This window comes from Typopeltis vanoorti, chromosome 16, assembly GCF_054136105.1.
Source record: "Typopeltis vanoorti isolate ZY-2024b chromosome 16, IOZ_Tvanoo_1.0, whole genome shotgun sequence".
Classification (NCBI taxonomy): domain Eukaryota; kingdom Metazoa; phylum Arthropoda; class Arachnida; order Uropygi; family Thelyphonidae; genus Typopeltis; species Typopeltis vanoorti.
The window spans coordinates 118173415-118190275 of NC_143564.1; the positions used below are offsets into that span (position 1 = coordinate 118173415).

General features: G+C 34.8%; 1 protein-coding gene across 1 annotated transcript in view; it reads left to right on the forward strand.

The window, feature by feature from the left end:
* unc-119 (unc-119 lipid binding chaperone) overlaps positions 1 to 16861 on the forward strand; it is a 73165-nt gene that overhangs the window by 12100 nt on the left and 44204 nt on the right. The window contains exon 2 of the mRNA XM_090406057.1: positions 841 to 954. Within this exon, the coding sequence (XP_090262183.1) occupies positions 841 to 954 (114 nt within the window). The remainder of the gene's footprint in view (positions 1 to 840; positions 955 to 16861) is intronic.

Below are 16861 nucleotides of genomic sequence, written 5' to 3' on the forward strand. Positions count from 1 at the left end.
CAAGTGTTACTGTCTCTGAAACTCAGTTAACACTGAACAGCAGTAAAACTGGCAGTACTACTGAGGTTGTCACTACAGAGAATCCTTAAGAAGCTGGGTTCCTTTTCATACATCATTCAGGTGGGTCAGTGTTTAACAGCAGGAATACTGTGCTCGTGTGCTGGCCATTGTCTTTGAAGATCCATCTTTCCTTCATAATGTCTTGTTCTCGGGTGAAGCACATTTCGATCTAAGTGGTCATGTAAACAGACATACCTACTGGTTTCTTGAGACAAAGTTCTCATTTAATTGCTGGTGTCCTTTCGTTGGTCTGACCATGAAAGTGTTATGAACTTTTGTTCAACGTTGCAAGTATCAAGGTTCCTACTTTCATTGAAGAGAACATTAAACACTTCTCATTTGGTAGTGATGAGACTTTAGAGCTGAATTGAATTGTATGTTGTTGACTCATTCCAAAGCAGAGTCTGCTGCTGAAATATCAGTTCTTGGTGTCGTAGCATTTCAGTTTATATACCTCACTCTTGAGTTAATAAATTGCTCAAAATTAAATTAAACAGCTGGCTAGAGTCAGTCTGAAAACTGTGAAGCATTTTATACAGGGGGAAAAAAAATGTACAATAGTTTGTGTTAAAGCATTTTGAACATGAGCTTTTGCTTTTGTAAATCTCTTATAAGCATACATTTTTCTTATTTTAAAAACTTTTGTTATTTTAAGTGTAGATGTTAAATGTAACTAACTTGTATGTTAAGAAAAGTTGATAAGCTTTATCATCATTTCATTTAAAAATAAAAAAAATCACATAAGCATTAATGAAAATCTTTCTTTATACCTAACAACAGATTATTTGTGCTCTCCTGAAGCAAATGTCTATGATATAGACTTCACTCGCTTTAAGATAAGGGATATGGAAACAGGCACAGTATTATTTGAAATTGCCAAACCTCCACCACCTGGTAAGTAACTGTTTTCTTTCTTAACTAAATCTTTTTTTTTTTTTTTTCACATATAATTTTGTTTGACTATTTACTTACCATTTATAAACCATTGAGAATGGTATATAAATGGCAAACTAAAATAAATATAAATCATTGTTGAATTCCATGGGTTCACTGCCAGTTGTATAATGTATTGTCTTGTGTACTTTCATTACATTCATAAATGTTTGATTTAACTACCTTGCCAGCTATGATGTTGCTTACATGTCGGTAAATTCATGATGTAAAGTGTCCATTGAAACTGAAATGGATACTTCACATCATCAATTTCACATCATGGATACTGTTGAAATAACATGGATACAAAGCATAAATTATTTGATATATTTAATCCATTTGGGCAGTTAATTTATTAACCCAAAGTAAAGTATTATTATAACAGAAGGTATCTTGGAGTCAAGGATGGTCATTGCAAAAAAAGGATGAAACTTCCCCTGTACGAGGTCTGCTCTTATCTGCATCATTTACTTACTGATGATGTGGCACTTAGTACCTCCTGGCATTCTTTTCCATTCATTCACCACTCAACTTGAGAAAAATCTAGTCTACATGCTTACTTATTACACTTTTATTCACCTTTGCCAGCCCATTTGGCTAAGTGGATAGCATGTCTGTTTCTCATCTTGCAATCTCAGAGTTCAGAAATATCCATGTGCATGAATGTCTTTCAAGCTGATACTGCGGTAGATAATTTTTATTTTCCAGTGAGATCACCGGTCTGCTTATTGAGACATGAAATAGCTTGAACATGTACCGTGTTTGGTCTTCAAAGCAGGATTGTTTAATATCACACTATATACAGCTTTTTTGAGGTAGGATTATTATAAAACTTCTGAGATAACTTTCTTTCCCTCCTTTCATGTATTAAAGCTCTCCATTGGATAATTGTTTCATGTCTCTTCGTTTCTGCTTAAATTACTAAACTTAGTATACATTCCCTTAGTTTTGTCTCATATGGACCATTCATGTTTGTTAATTAGGTTACTGCTTTCTGCAACCTATTTCCTCATTTCATGAAATCCAAGAAGTTGTGTCTGAGCACAGTCTGGTTGTGGTTATGCTGGTTATGCTATGGACTTTAAAAAAAAAACAGGGAGAATAATATCCTTCTCTCTCTCTCTCTCGGTGATTCACAAAGTTTCTGGAACATAAACTACATGGAACTTTAATGAAAATAAATAACACATCATTTCTCTACTTAAGCAAGCATTGTCAGATGCACTTTAAAGTCACACACTCAAAAGACTGGGATGGAATGATCTTCAGGAGAACAAGAATAGCCATGTGCATGGAGGGTCACAGGTGGTCCTCCTTGCATATGACTGTGATGATCCTCTATGATTACTGTTCATGAAAAGATAGGCCAGTATGCCAAAATTTTTGGAAGATTATACCATCAGTTCTATTGCAGTTAATTGGGTTCTGTAGAACTTCTTCCACTTCCAGGAACATCATCAAATTCCTGACATGTATCCTCAAGGGGTGTACAGGATATGATGGTACTACATGAAAAATTTACATCATTACTAACTTCCTATCTACAATTTTCCTCCAAATCAGTCTGTTACTTGTCAAGACTCCAATATTATCAGATCTTATATTTCTATCGTCTAAGGCACATTGTACCGTATCAATCCACCTATATCTTGGTCTTCCTCTGGGTCGTTTTCCTGCCAACCGGGCAGAGAACACTTGTTTTGCTAATCTTTCCTCGCCCATTCTGTTTAAGTGACCATACCACCTGAGATTAGCTCTGCTAATGCATTCCTGGATGCCGACAATGTCAAGTTCTTTCCTAATATCCTAATTTTTAATATAATATTGCCATTGATGCCATCTGTTCATGCCTCTAATCTTTCTCAGGACTCTCATATCTGTGGGCTCTAATCTTTGGTCATTACAAACTTTTTAAATAGAGGAAAGAGTACTGTTAAGAATCACATGAAAACTGAAGATATTCTAGATTCTGTAGTAATTACTTTGAAAGATTACTAAATGAAAAAAAACAACAACAGCAAGGTAGAAAATGTCCAAGAGGAATGCAATCATGAGTACATATCTATACTTCAGTTACAAAAAAAAAGTTATCAAAAGCCATGAAATGTGGAAAGGCAGCTGGAATAGGTAATCAATCTACTAGAAAAGCTTAGGTGTTGAGCTTTATTCCAACTTATTTTACAAGTTTTACAACACTAAATGAACTAAATTATAAAAATATGTTTATTAACTGGCTTATATTTTGCTGGATGCTGGATTTCAATTACTTCCTTATTTGCTAATGTACCACTACCACTAATAGACACTTGATTTAATAGTCTAACCCCCCCCCCCCAATAATTTTGAATTATTCAAATTTATCATCATCATCATCATCAAATTCCTGCCATGTACCCTCAAGGGGTGTACAGGATATGATAGTACTACATGAAAAAAATTACGTCATTACTAACTTCCTATCTACAATTTTCCTCCAAATCAGTCTGTTACTTGCCAAGACTCCAACATTATCAGATCTTATATTTCTATCGTCTAAGATATAGGGGGATTGATACGGCACTTTGTACCGTATCAATCCCCCTATATCTTGGTCTACCTCTGGGTTGTTTTGCTGCCACCCTGGCAGAGAACACTTGTTTTGCTAATCTTTCTTCGCCCATTCTGTTTAACTGACCATACCACCTGAGATTAGCTCTGCTAATGCATTCCTAGATGTTGACAATGTCAAGTTCTTTCCTAATATCCTCGTTTTTAATATGATATTGCCATTGATGCCATCTGTTCATGCCTATAATCTTTCTCAGGACGTTAATATCTGTGGTCTCTAGTCTTTGTTCAAGCGTTTTACTTCTGACCAAGCTCTCAGATCCATAAGTTAAAACTGGTTTGAACACTGTCTTGTATACAGCTAATTTAGTGTTCTGATTAATTTCTCTCTTATTCCATATGAATTTATTCAATTGACTTCCCACTATACCAGCTTTGCTTATTCTGTTGTCTATTTCTATATTAATTTACTATCTTCAGTAAAAATCATGCCTAAGTAGCTGAAATGTTTTACTTGTTCCACAGGTTCTCTATTCACAACACAGTTGACATTTTCAATGATTCTGCCTATTTTCATTGTCTTTGTCTTTTTACAAGTCTGCAAGATTCTCTGACTAAAAGTAGATTTATTGATAAGTATAACATCATCCATCAAGCAGAGAGCTGACATTAACATCTCCAATTTTGATATCATGTTTAATATCACTTTCCTTCATAATGTGATCCATATAGATAATGAATAACAGAGGGGATAATGTACATCCTTGTCTCACATCAGATTTAACATTAAACCATCTTCCTGTACATCCTTCAATTCTAACTGCTGACTTACAACTCAAATAAAGACTAACTTTGATGGCTTTTTCTACTTCAAGTATGGATATATATTCCTGACTGCATGCCTGGTCAGTGTTTTTTAATACTGTGCTGTCATCACTGCTTGTTTCATTTAGCAGTTTTTCAAAGTAATTACTCCATACTTCAAGGATATCTTTTTCTCCCATTTTCAGTCACCTTTATCATCTCTAACTCCTTTTACAGCACTCTTTCCTCCATTCCTAAGTTTCTTCAACAACCTCCAGAATATTTTCCCACCTTCTTGATATTTATTTTCTATATTTTCTATATTCAAATTTACTATCTATCAAATTACTTTACCTGGCAAGGAAAAAATCTCCAGACTAATGGTATCACAATGGGTTTCTCCCTTTAACTGATTTTACATGGAACACTTTTAAAAATTGAATGCTTACCACAGTTACACACAAGCTCTTAGTGGTGTGGTTCCACTTTGCTGATGATGTGGTTGCCATTTTGCCAAACAGTCAAGATGCTTTGAATTCTTTTGTTATTAGCTAAACAATAATTAAACAGCCAGCACCTCAAAATTCACTTCACAGTAGAAAAAGAATCTAATAACTGTTTGCCTTTTCTTGACACATTAGTTGCCCACCTTTCAGATGGTTCACTATCTTTTTCCATTTATAGAAAGCCAACACATGCAGGAAGATATCTACATAAACAATCACATTATCATCCAGCCCAAGAGTATGGTATTCTAAAAACACACAGAACTAAGGCTATTCATTCTGATGATGCAGTTCTTTCCACAGAACTTAAATACCTACAGTATATTGCTTTATTGGCTAATGGCTACTACAGTTTCTACAAAACAGATAAAATACTACATAGCTCTCCTATTCCCCCCCCCCCCCCCCCTGAACACACACAAGATCAAAACGCCACTATTCCCATGTCCAAGATTCATCTGAAAGGATAGCCAAAGTAGTACTAATAAAATATGACCTTCACACCACATCTGCTTTCCTAAGGATAAACTCTATCCCTTAACATATCCTCGAGTGTATGAAGTTCCCTGTGACTTGGTCTACTGTGGACAGACAGGAATATCTGCTAACATCTACCTTAGAGAGCATAAGAAATACATTTGCTACTGTTATTATGGCAAATACAGCACACGTTTGCTGTATATAGAAAGCATTACAGATCAGAAAGATGTTTATAGACCTCCTAAACAAGTATGGTTACATTAATTTGCTAAAAATTTGGGAGACTGTTGTCTTAAGATCCACTCCTACATAACCACAATACTTCTTTTTTTCCATTAGAGGGTGCTAAATTAGGAATTTCGATCTTGTCCATTTCAGTCGGAATTGTTTCACTTATTCATTGCTGCATCTAAACTGTCACATGTTTCCACTGAAGATACTGGTTTGAAATTCATCAAAATATAAGCCAGTTAATAAACATCTTTAAAATTTAGTTCATTTGGTGCTGTAATATTGTTAAAATAAGTTATGGAGTAGGTAATATTCAACTAGAAATGCTCAGATATGGAGATATAAATGTTTTATGGTGGCTACACTGCATAATTAAAAAACCTGGTGAGAGGGTCAAATTTGAGATGGTTGAAGTAGAGCTCTCTGCAGGGAGTAGTTACACTTTTCCTGAGGTTGGCAGGGCCCGAGGTGCTAGAATGGTCTGGGGAATCCCCTTCTCATTGTTTGGGACACTTAAATTGGCCTTAATTTTTTGGGGCTTCCAGCTAGAACCTTGTGCACCTGTGCATATGCATGTATAAAATGGGAAATCGAAAAAACACTGAGAGAATGATAGGGAAATTTCCCTACTGGGTGTTACAGGAAATTTATGCAAACATATTTGAGAAAAAAGGCTAAAAAAATGTTCGAAGGACACTTGTAGTACAAGAAGAAACTGAGTTCAGGCCAAGTAGAGGTTATCAGGATCAGATTTTCACTTCCAGACATGTAGTTGAAAAAATTGTGGGTATATAACAAGCATCTGTACTTAAGTGTAGATCTGGAAAAGGCACAGTAGAAAGGAAAAAATCTGGAAAAGGACAATAGAAAAGCTGTTCAAAATCTACAGTTGTATTGTGTACATAGAACATTATATTGAGCAGTACATAGTCTGTATTTGAATTGTAAGTCAGTAGTTAGAATTGAAAGAGATACAGGGAGATGATTTGATGCTAAATCAAGTGTGAGACAAGGGGATACGTTATCTCCATTATTATTCATTTTCTGTATGAATCACATCATGAAGGAATGTGGCATTAAACCTGATGTGAAATTTGGAGATATTAATCTTAGTTATTTATGCATATTGGTGCTTAAGGGTCAAAGCTGTATAGAGGAAACATCCACATAATCCTTGAAGGAATGTGGAGAACCACCTTCTCGTGGTGCACCCTGTTAGGTGTCTACCTGAATATTGGACAAATGAGGATGACCTGCAATTTGGGATTTAGCCGGTGAAATTGTATCCTTATTGGCTTAAACCACAAATAAAATGATGGTAAAATATGACAGAATTTCATGCTGGCTGGGGCGTTGCACACTTAAACAAGGCCCCCGTTGTTTTCACCAGGGAACCTGGGCGAACAGCGAAAAGTCAACTAGTGAATGGAACAAATCCTGAAACACACACAAACCTTAACACACACACACACGGTACTAATGTACTATAGGTTGATCTACCAACCTCTCGTGTATGGGCTTCAGAGTTCAAGATTGGTACTATCAACATAAGAAGCCTGAATTGCAAAGAAATGAAACTGGCTGAGGAATTGAATAATTACCAGGATATAATATTGGATATAATAGGGGTGACTGAAACAAAAAAGACAAACACTAGTGAGATCTTTCTAAGCAATAAATACAAAATGTTATATTCAGGCAATAACAATCGAAGAAAAGAAGAAGTAGCTGTAGTATTCAACACTAAATACGAGGCTAATCTTCTTGAATGGCAGACCGGCACATGTAGAGTGATTTGGGCAAATATCAGATTGGGGGAACTGGACAGTGAGATTTATTTGTGCCTATGGTCCCACAGAAGGTTCTACTAAGGTAGAAGTGGATGAATTTTTTTGAGGAAAGTAACTGACACCATGAAAAAATAAAAGTTGGTTCTTGTTGGGGATCTAAAACGTAGAGTAGGAAATGATTGTCAGACATACAGAAATATTTTGGGAAAATTTAGAGAAAAGAGCAAAGCTAATAATAATGGCAAATATTTGTTGGATTTCTGCTCAGGACATGGACTGGTTATTACTAACACAATGTTCCAACGTAAAAATGTGACGAAATTCACATGGGGAGAACAGGCACATCTCGTTGCATATATTATTGTTGATAGTGGTGTTTTTTCACTTGTGCAGGAAACTAGAATGTAGAGGATTTGAAATGATCACTATTTAGTCTTGAGCAGGATAAAATTGAATTTCATATTGTAAAGAAGAACATGTAAGAAAGTTTTAAAGCGAATAAAAGTTGAGCAGCTTCCAGATGTTAACTGTAGACTAAATTACACAAACATTATTCAAGAAAAAATGGAACAGTTCGAGAACAGGAACCAAACCTTGGAGATTTAGTAGCAAGCCCTGAAGAAAATGTTGATTGATTCAGCCAGAGAGGTATGTGGTGAGGTTGTCTGAAGGATTCAAAAATGAGAAAGCCATGGTGGATACAGGAAGTCAAAGAGTCAGTGAACAAAAAGTAGAAAGCATATCAAAAATTCCTGGTGAATAAGTCAGCTTGTGCTCTTAAAGAATATAGAGACAAATGTAAGAAAGCTATGCAAAATCTCTCATGATATGTGACTTCTTAACTTATGTTCGTTTTTACATTTTTTTTTTTTTTTTTTGTTGTTGTTAGCAGAATATACTTAGAAAAATGTTATTTTTTGTAATAATCTTCTTATGAGCCTTTGTTAAAATAATGTGACTCATGACGTCATCATGTATTGATATTAACTCATGTAAAATCAGTAAGTCTAATTTTAAAATAGTGAAGAATTCCAGGAATTGTCATGGGTAGAAATTTCAAAATGCGTGCGAAGAATGACATCATCATGTTCAAAGGTCAATACGTGACCATAGTGAAGAATTCTAAGAATTGCCATGGATAGGGAATTCCAAAGATGCGCGAAGAATGATGTCATCATGTCCAAAGGTCAGTGCGCGACCATTTTTGAGAGACCTGTGCATGCACACAAGGGAAGTCTGAGCATATATAAGGCAAGTTGTCGAGAAGGAAATTTGTCTTGAGGTGTGAGTCTAAGAAGGCCTGAGGTTTAAGAAGGAAGTCTGCCTTATGGTTTTCAAACCTTCTCGTACCTGGGTCCGCAGTCACACTAAGTTCGCTGTTGGAAATCTAAAGAGGAGCATCGTCTGTTTTGAGTCTGCCTGGGTCCGTCGCCACCTGAGGTATTGTGTCAATCGTCTCGAAAGGAAAGATTTGTACATTGCCGCCAAGTTAAGGATCTATACGGCAAGGAATTATAGACAACTCAGACAAGGAAGAAATTTAGCAAAAAAAACTGGGAAGAAGTTGGCAGACAGAAAGAAAGACAAGAAGAATTATATGTGAACAATAGGTTAATGTGAAAGACAGTGTGCTGAACAAGAATTGTAAGTAGTTATAGTACTGAACAAGAATGTATGTCAAGCTTATGTTTATGAGATAATGTATATTAATGTTGAATTAGGCTTAAACAAGGTATGCCTTATATTCAGTTAATGTTATGCTAGATTGTGAATTAGCTTAGAACTAAGGTTAGATTAGAAAAAAATTGAGACTAGCAAAAGAATTGTAATAACATTGTATACATATGTGAATGTGAATCATTCTGTAAATATTTCCTTTTTACTTAATTAAATTGTTTGTGAACAACTCATAACTTATTCTGTCAATGCACTATCTTAAAAATTAAGCCACGACTAATTTAAACTAAGGATATATATATATATATATATATCCTTACTTTATCCTTACTATGCAGGGAAAATATATCTGCTTTGTCTTTAAGATCTTATAATCTCGCACTCAGTATATCGTTTAACTGGCACAGTCGTAAAACAAATTTATTAGACTATAGAGTGTGGGAAATAAGATATAGTAGAAATAGATAGATGGCGGCAGCTGATAGTTAAGGCAGTCATCCATTCTTGAATATGAAATAAAGAAAATAAAGACAAAGCAGCGTAATAGAATACAGAACATTTTTATAACAGCTAAACACTGTGTAAAACTAGCTAAACAAAAGTCATGGGAAGACTTTGGCATGAACATAGGAAATAAATATCAGGAAGATGGCAAAATATTTTGGAGGCTGTTGAAAAAGCTCGGAAATAGACAAAAGAGTGCTGTAAAAGGAATTATTGATGATAAAGGTGACATGAAAACTGGAGAAAAAGATATCATCAATGTATAGCGTAATTACCTTGAAAAATTGCTAAATGAAACAAGCAGTGACTTCACAGTGGTAAAAAAAAAAACACTCACCAGGCATGCAATCAATAATATATCGATACTTGAAGTAGAAAAAGCCATCAAAAGTAAAAAGGGGTTAGAGCTCTCATGGTATCCATATACAAAAATAGAAATAAAACAATGTGAAAATTACAGAGGTATTTCCCTATTGAGTGTTCCTGGTAAGATTTATGCAAGTGTACTTGAGAAATGGTTGATTGTGGAAGGGAAGCTTGGTGAAGAACAGCTGGATTCAGGGAAAATAGTCTGTCAGGATCAGATTTTCACTTTACAACAAATAGTTGAGAAATCACGGGAATATAACAAAGATCTATATTTTGTAGACCTGCAAAAGGCATATGACAAAGTGCCAAGAGAAAAGCTATTCAAAATGCTACAAGATATAATTGATTGATATAATGCCAATACGGCATTATATCAATCAATTATATCTTGTACATTATCCCCTCTCTTATTCATTATATAGATCACATTATGAAGGAAAGTGGTATTAAACCTGATATCAAAATTGGAGATATTAATCTCAGCTCTACTTTATGCAGATGATATTATACTTTTAACTAAATCCAGTACAAGTCTGCAAGATTCCTTGACTTAATTGAATAACTGTTGTAATAAATTTGGTATGAAAATCAGTAATAACAAGACAAAGACAGTGAAAATAGGCAGAAACATTGAAAATATCAAGCATCGTGAATAGAGAACTTATAGAACAAGTAAAACATTTCAGCAACTTAGGCACAATTTTTAGTGAAGATGGCAAATTAAATATGGAAATAGACAACAAAATCAACAAAGCCAGTATGGTAGGAAATCAACTGAATAAATTTATATGGAATAAGAGAGAAATTAGTCAAACCACCAAATTAGCTGTCTACAAGACAGTGTTCAAACAAATTTTAACTTATGGATCTGAGAGCTGGGTTAGAAATAAAACACTTGACCAAAGATATATGTGAATCCTGAGAAAGATTAGGGGCATGAACAGATGGCATCGATTTCGATTTCATATTAAAAATGAGGATATTAGGAAAGAACTTGACATTGTTAGCATCTAGGAATGTGTTAGCAGAACTAAACTCAGGTGGTATGGTCACTTAAATATAATGGGAGAAGAAAGATTAGTAAAATAAGGGTTCTCTGCTGGGTTGGCAGGAAAAGACCCAGAGGAAGACTAATATAGATGAATTGATATAGTAAAAAGTGCCTTGGAAGACAGAAAATACAATTTGATAATGTTTGAGTCTTGACAGATAACAGATTGATTTGGGGAAAAATTGGTGATAAGAAGTTAGTAATGATGTAAGTTCTTCGTGTAATATTATCATAATATCCTGTAAACCCCCTTGAGGGTACATGTAAGGAATTCAATGATGATAGTGGTTTTATGCATATAATGTTATACTCCTAAATAAATCCAGTACAAGTTTGCAGGATTTTCTAAGTAAATTGAATAACTGCTGTAATTAATTAGGTCTAAAAATAAGATCGTAAATTCAATATGAATACAGACAACAGAATTAACAAAACTATGTTAGGAAGCTAACTTGAATAAATTTATATTATATAATAAAAGAGAAATTAGTCCAAACACTAACTTAGCTACTTAGCTGTATACAAGAAGGTGTTCAAACCAATAACTTACGGATCAGAGACTGGGGACTAGATATGAGAGCTGGCAGAATTATATTATCAAAAAGGATGTTAGGAAGGAACTTGACATTGTTAGATTTAAGGTGTGAGCAGAGCTAATCTCATTTAATAGGATCACCTAAACAGAATGGGTGAGGAAAGCTTAGCAAAAGAAGTTTTTGTGCCAAGATAGCAGGAATAAGTCCTAGGGACCAAGATCTATGTGGATTGATAGAATAAGAAATAAGTACCTTAGAAAACTAAAATACTAGGATCTGACAATATTGGCATCAGGACAGATAGCAGAGTTATATGGAGGAAAATTGTTGATCTGAAGTTCGTACTACACGAAAAGTTCACAATCATAATATCCTGTTCAAATCCTGAGGGTACATATCAGGAATTTGATGATTAATTCATGGGTGAGTTCCTGAAATGCTCTGGCTCTATATAAAGTGACTTTCTATAATCCTTTTTTAGGATTCATTATTTCAAGGCCCTTGGGTCAATATCAATTTAAATCTGTGCAGTGAAGATTACTTGAAACCTATTTTTTGACCAGTAGATCTTTTATGAGATGGGGATGTCAGTCCCATGCTCATTGCTCAACATTGCCACTCTGGTCCAAGGAAGGACCAGAGTGGCTCTCTTTGACCTCTTCCTCCATTTTTGTGTGTTTTTGGAAATATTGCCAGTATGGCTTTGCTGGATCATAAGAATGTGCGAGCTCTCCACCACATTAAGGATGCACAATTTATTTGTGTGGTGATGGCGGTGTAGGAGGATGTTGGAAATCATAAATTTGTGTAAATAGGGCTGTATTGTGCTTTTTTATATATATATATATATATATATATATATATATATATATATATAGTGGAACTGACTATTCCCATGGTCTCTGTGAGTTAGCTGTAGTGAGAGTCGACTGTATCTACAGTATTTTTTCTTAATACAGTGGTATCTCGCTAATCTAAACAAATAAAAACCGTACTTGTTCGGATTAGCAAAAAGTTCGGATTAGAGAATTTACCCCCAAGAGACAACAATAACTAGCGTTTAAGACAAAAATAATCAGATTCTAATGATACGTCAATTTGATTCTGTAAATAAATGAAGTAACTAATAGGAAAAAAGCTACTGTACTGTAACGTAAAAATTTAGTTTGTATGTACTGTATTGTTGAGGATTCTGATTTAATAAAATTGCATAGTTCAGTACATAATTTAATTTGCGTAAAAATATCACTTTCTTGTACAGAATACAAAAAAAGTTTCATAAAATAACACAAAAAGTTTTTTTTATTTCTTTGTGAAAAAGTCACTAATTTTCTTTTGCTTCTTGGAAGCTAAACTTTTTTCGAATGCTTTTGGAGCTGCATTAGCAACTAAATTTTGTGGAATGGCGTATCATTCTGATTAGATTTTTTTGCACATATTGAAACTGTCAACTACCTCTCCATGTTTTACTTTTTTTTCTTCGAGTTCTTCATCGTCATCATCGTCATTTAATGTAGCGTCATATTTATAATTTCAGCATCTGATTTGTAATTCATTCCTCAAATCTGTTTGTGAAATATGAACACCTGGATTTATATTTGTAACTAAATTATGCACGTTTTGAATTTCCTCTTTTTGTGTATCATCGTAGTTATCTTGGTAAATTCTAGAAGGCCACAGTTTTTTCCATGACACTCGAATTGCTTCAGGTTCGACGGCTTCCCAAGCACCAGCAACTGAGAATGCTACATCCTTGAAATTTATATTTTTCTATCGATGTGGTAACATCATAATTTTGGGAAATTACATTTAAAAGCAGGTCTTTATGATATTTTAATTTAATGGTTGGTATTATGTTCTGATCGATTGGCTGCAACTTTCATCCTTACTAATCAATTCATCTGCCGGAGGATGTCCAGGGCAGTTATCCAATAATAAAAGTGCTTTCTGTTCCAAATTCTGGGATTTTAAATAAGTTTTAACAGACGGTACGAAATCGTTGTGAAACCAGTTTGGAAAAAGTTCGCTATTTCCTTTACATTGACTTCGGTACAAAACCGGAAGGCGTGGTCTTGGGTTTCTTGATTTTCCAATCATAAGTAACTTTAATTTATGTTTTCCTGAGGTGTTTGCACAAGGCATTATCGTGACACGCTGTTTGTACATTTTTCAACCGGGTGCTGAGGCATCATTTCTGTGAACTACAGTTTTCCCCCCTGATATTGATAGATACTGAATACCGTGGCGTGCAGTGGCACACCCAGAGGGGGGAGGGATTTTTCCCCTGATATTGATAGATATCGAATACCGTGGCATGCAGTGGCGCACCCAGAGGGTGTGAGGGGGCCAAGGGGCCCGGGCATCCCAAAGAAAAGGAAAAAACACTAGAAAATTTTCCAAAAATCTTTTCCTAATTAAAATTCATTTTTTTAATTTATGTTCTGTCGTGTCTTCTATTTCTATATTACTTATGAATTAGCGATCACTGCAGATGCTCAGTCATAGGTCATATGCGATGCATAGTGTGTATTCGCAAGTCGTCTACTCAACTCCCCCCCCCCCCAAAAAAAAAGGTTAAATCATGAGCGCTTGGCCCCCTCCAAAATTAAATCCTGAGTTCGCCACTGGTGACATGTCTTAAATTATTTTTCTAGCCAACCATCATTTGCTTTGAATTTCTGATCCGGGTAAATTTGTGAATGGAAATGCTTAGCTTTCTGCTTTAAAATGTCTCCGGAGATGGGAGTATGACGACGACTTTCTTGAAGAAACCACGTGTAAACAGCAGAATCAAGTAAAGAAAAATCACTTGTTTTCAGAGTTTGTCTCTAGCTTGGTCCTTCTTCTGTGGTTGAAACATAAGTTAAAATCCTATCTTTTTTTTTTTTTTTTTTTTTTTGTCACTGATTGTAGATTTGCCGGCATTGTATTTAGTAGCAAGTTGTACGCTTCACCCTTTTCTAGACGCTGAATTATTTTACACTTATCCGACAATGATAATTACGTGTTTTCTTTTGTTAGGCTTTGGCCCGGTAGCCGTTTTAACAAAATAAATTTTAGTGTTAAAAACAGTAAAATAAAAAATAAAGTTAATAAACAATAAAACTGTCACTTTTAAAATTTATCTTAAAATTTGTTACAAAATAAAATCACTTACTAAAACAATCGATAATCATTCACTGAAAACTTAAGAAAATACAAAACAATAGACAACTCAGACAACATTTCATTTCAATAACCAAAGAAAAACTGAAGTTTATATACAACCAGGCTTTAGGCTAAGTCGCTATTGTTGTTGAAGGAATGTAAATATAAACAAACACTATGCAATACTGGTGACTAATCAGTTCCTTAAGGAGGACAGCAGTGACAATACAGTACGTACTGTACAGTATAAAAAAGCAAACGTGAACACACAATAAATCAAAATAGGTCTACAGTATAATCGTACAATCGACAGTATGAAAAAAATACTGTACTGTACTGTAATAATAATAAAATAAATATAACAGTTAAAATAATTTATTAAATAAAAATAATAGTACATAAAATAATAATACGTACTAAATAAAACTTTTTTTTCCCTTTCGAACCGCAGTTCGGATTACTGGAGGATTCGGACTAAAGAGGTTCGGATTAGCGAGATACCACTGTACTCTTTTTTGTTGCTTTTGTGTGCATGTCTCTTTCAATAACAATCTGCCATAGTATTCACACTATTATACAAATGGCGCACAAAAAAAAAGTACTGAATGACTACAACAATGTGTTATGGAGTAAATGGATTTATTAACAAAGAAATATATGTTTACACATGATATGCACATTTACAACTATCAGTGGAATCTTGGTCAAATAAAGCATTAACAATGGTAGATTACATGCTTGAAATGGTCAAGGTGGCCATTTCATTATGAAACTTGTCTTTCAAGACAAGTTTCATAGTGCATGCGAATGTTCTCTGTCAACTTGGAGAAAAATGGTTGAAACATGTTGTGTAATTTTATCCCTTAGTTCACAAGGTTTGGAGTCAGTTCATGTGGAATAGTACCCATTCCTTCAACATTGCGTGGACCATTTCTTCTGTCAACTCTGTATGAACAAAAATAATGCTCAACGATAAATGTCTTTTCTTCCAACGTCAACACCATTCTTCTTCTTCTTCTGCAGCTTCTCCCACTAAAGTGGGATCGCTGTTAATGATGAGTCTCCTCCACATCCAAGTTCTTCATCCTCAACTCTTCTTCTATCAGCTCTCTCCATCTCTTCTTTGGCCGCCCATGCTCCCTCCTTCCTTGCACATCCATCTGCATGTCCTTTCTTCCCACATATTCGTCCTCCTTCCTCATCACATGACCAAACCATCTCAACCTTGCCTCCTGTATCTTTGCTCCGAAGTTCGTAATTTTCACTGTTCCCCTCACATAGTCATTTCTCAGACGATCCTTTCTGGTCACACCGCACATCCACCTAAGCATTCTCATCTCTTAAATGTAATGACCTAAACTCTATACATGCTCTTCTATTAATGTGCATGCAGTTGAACAACATATCTCATAATGTGTATATTTAAGAGGTGTCAAAGTTCTTTTTTTTTTATACCATACTGTAGTTTGTCACTAATTTACATCATTGCCAATTTTATGTTATGCTTTCATTAATTCTTTTAGCAATTTCATTTTTTGAGGCTATGAGGCCAACTGCATTCTCTTTCATTTAATCTTTGACTTTTACTAATTGTATAAATAATTTTATAATTTTTTTTTTATTTACTTATTTTCTGTGAAATGTTTGTATTTGTATATAACTTGTAAACCTATTAGTCTAATTTACTTAACGCTTCTTAACTTCTTGGACATGAGAAACCTTTACATGGGCTTTTCAACTGAAAATGATAACTGGAAGAAGCTCAATTAGTAATAACAACCATTACTTCTGTAAAGCTCTCCTAATTCCCTTAAGGTTTTAGGGAGGTTTGGGTTGAGAGCAGCAAAACGTCTACCTAGAGCATGGGTCTTCAACCTTTCAGACAGTGCAGGCTGCATTAAAAATTTCAATAAAGCACACTGACCACTAAGTTATATGCGGTATTTAGAATTGTAAGATGCTTTCCAAAGTTCGAGCTTGGCTCTGTTTATCTGTTTGATGCAATCAAACAGAGTGTGCACCATCTTTGGATTTGTAACCGCATATTTAGGTCATTCATATGCAACGAGATGTCGATCACAAAGGCAAAGTCTGTCATCCACTTCGGATCGTTAAATTTCACAATCGGCTTCCCCATGGTTTGCATGAACTGCTGTATTTCACTCCTTAAGTCAAAGACTCTTTTAAGAACCTTCCCTCTGCTTATCCAACACACATCGCTATAAT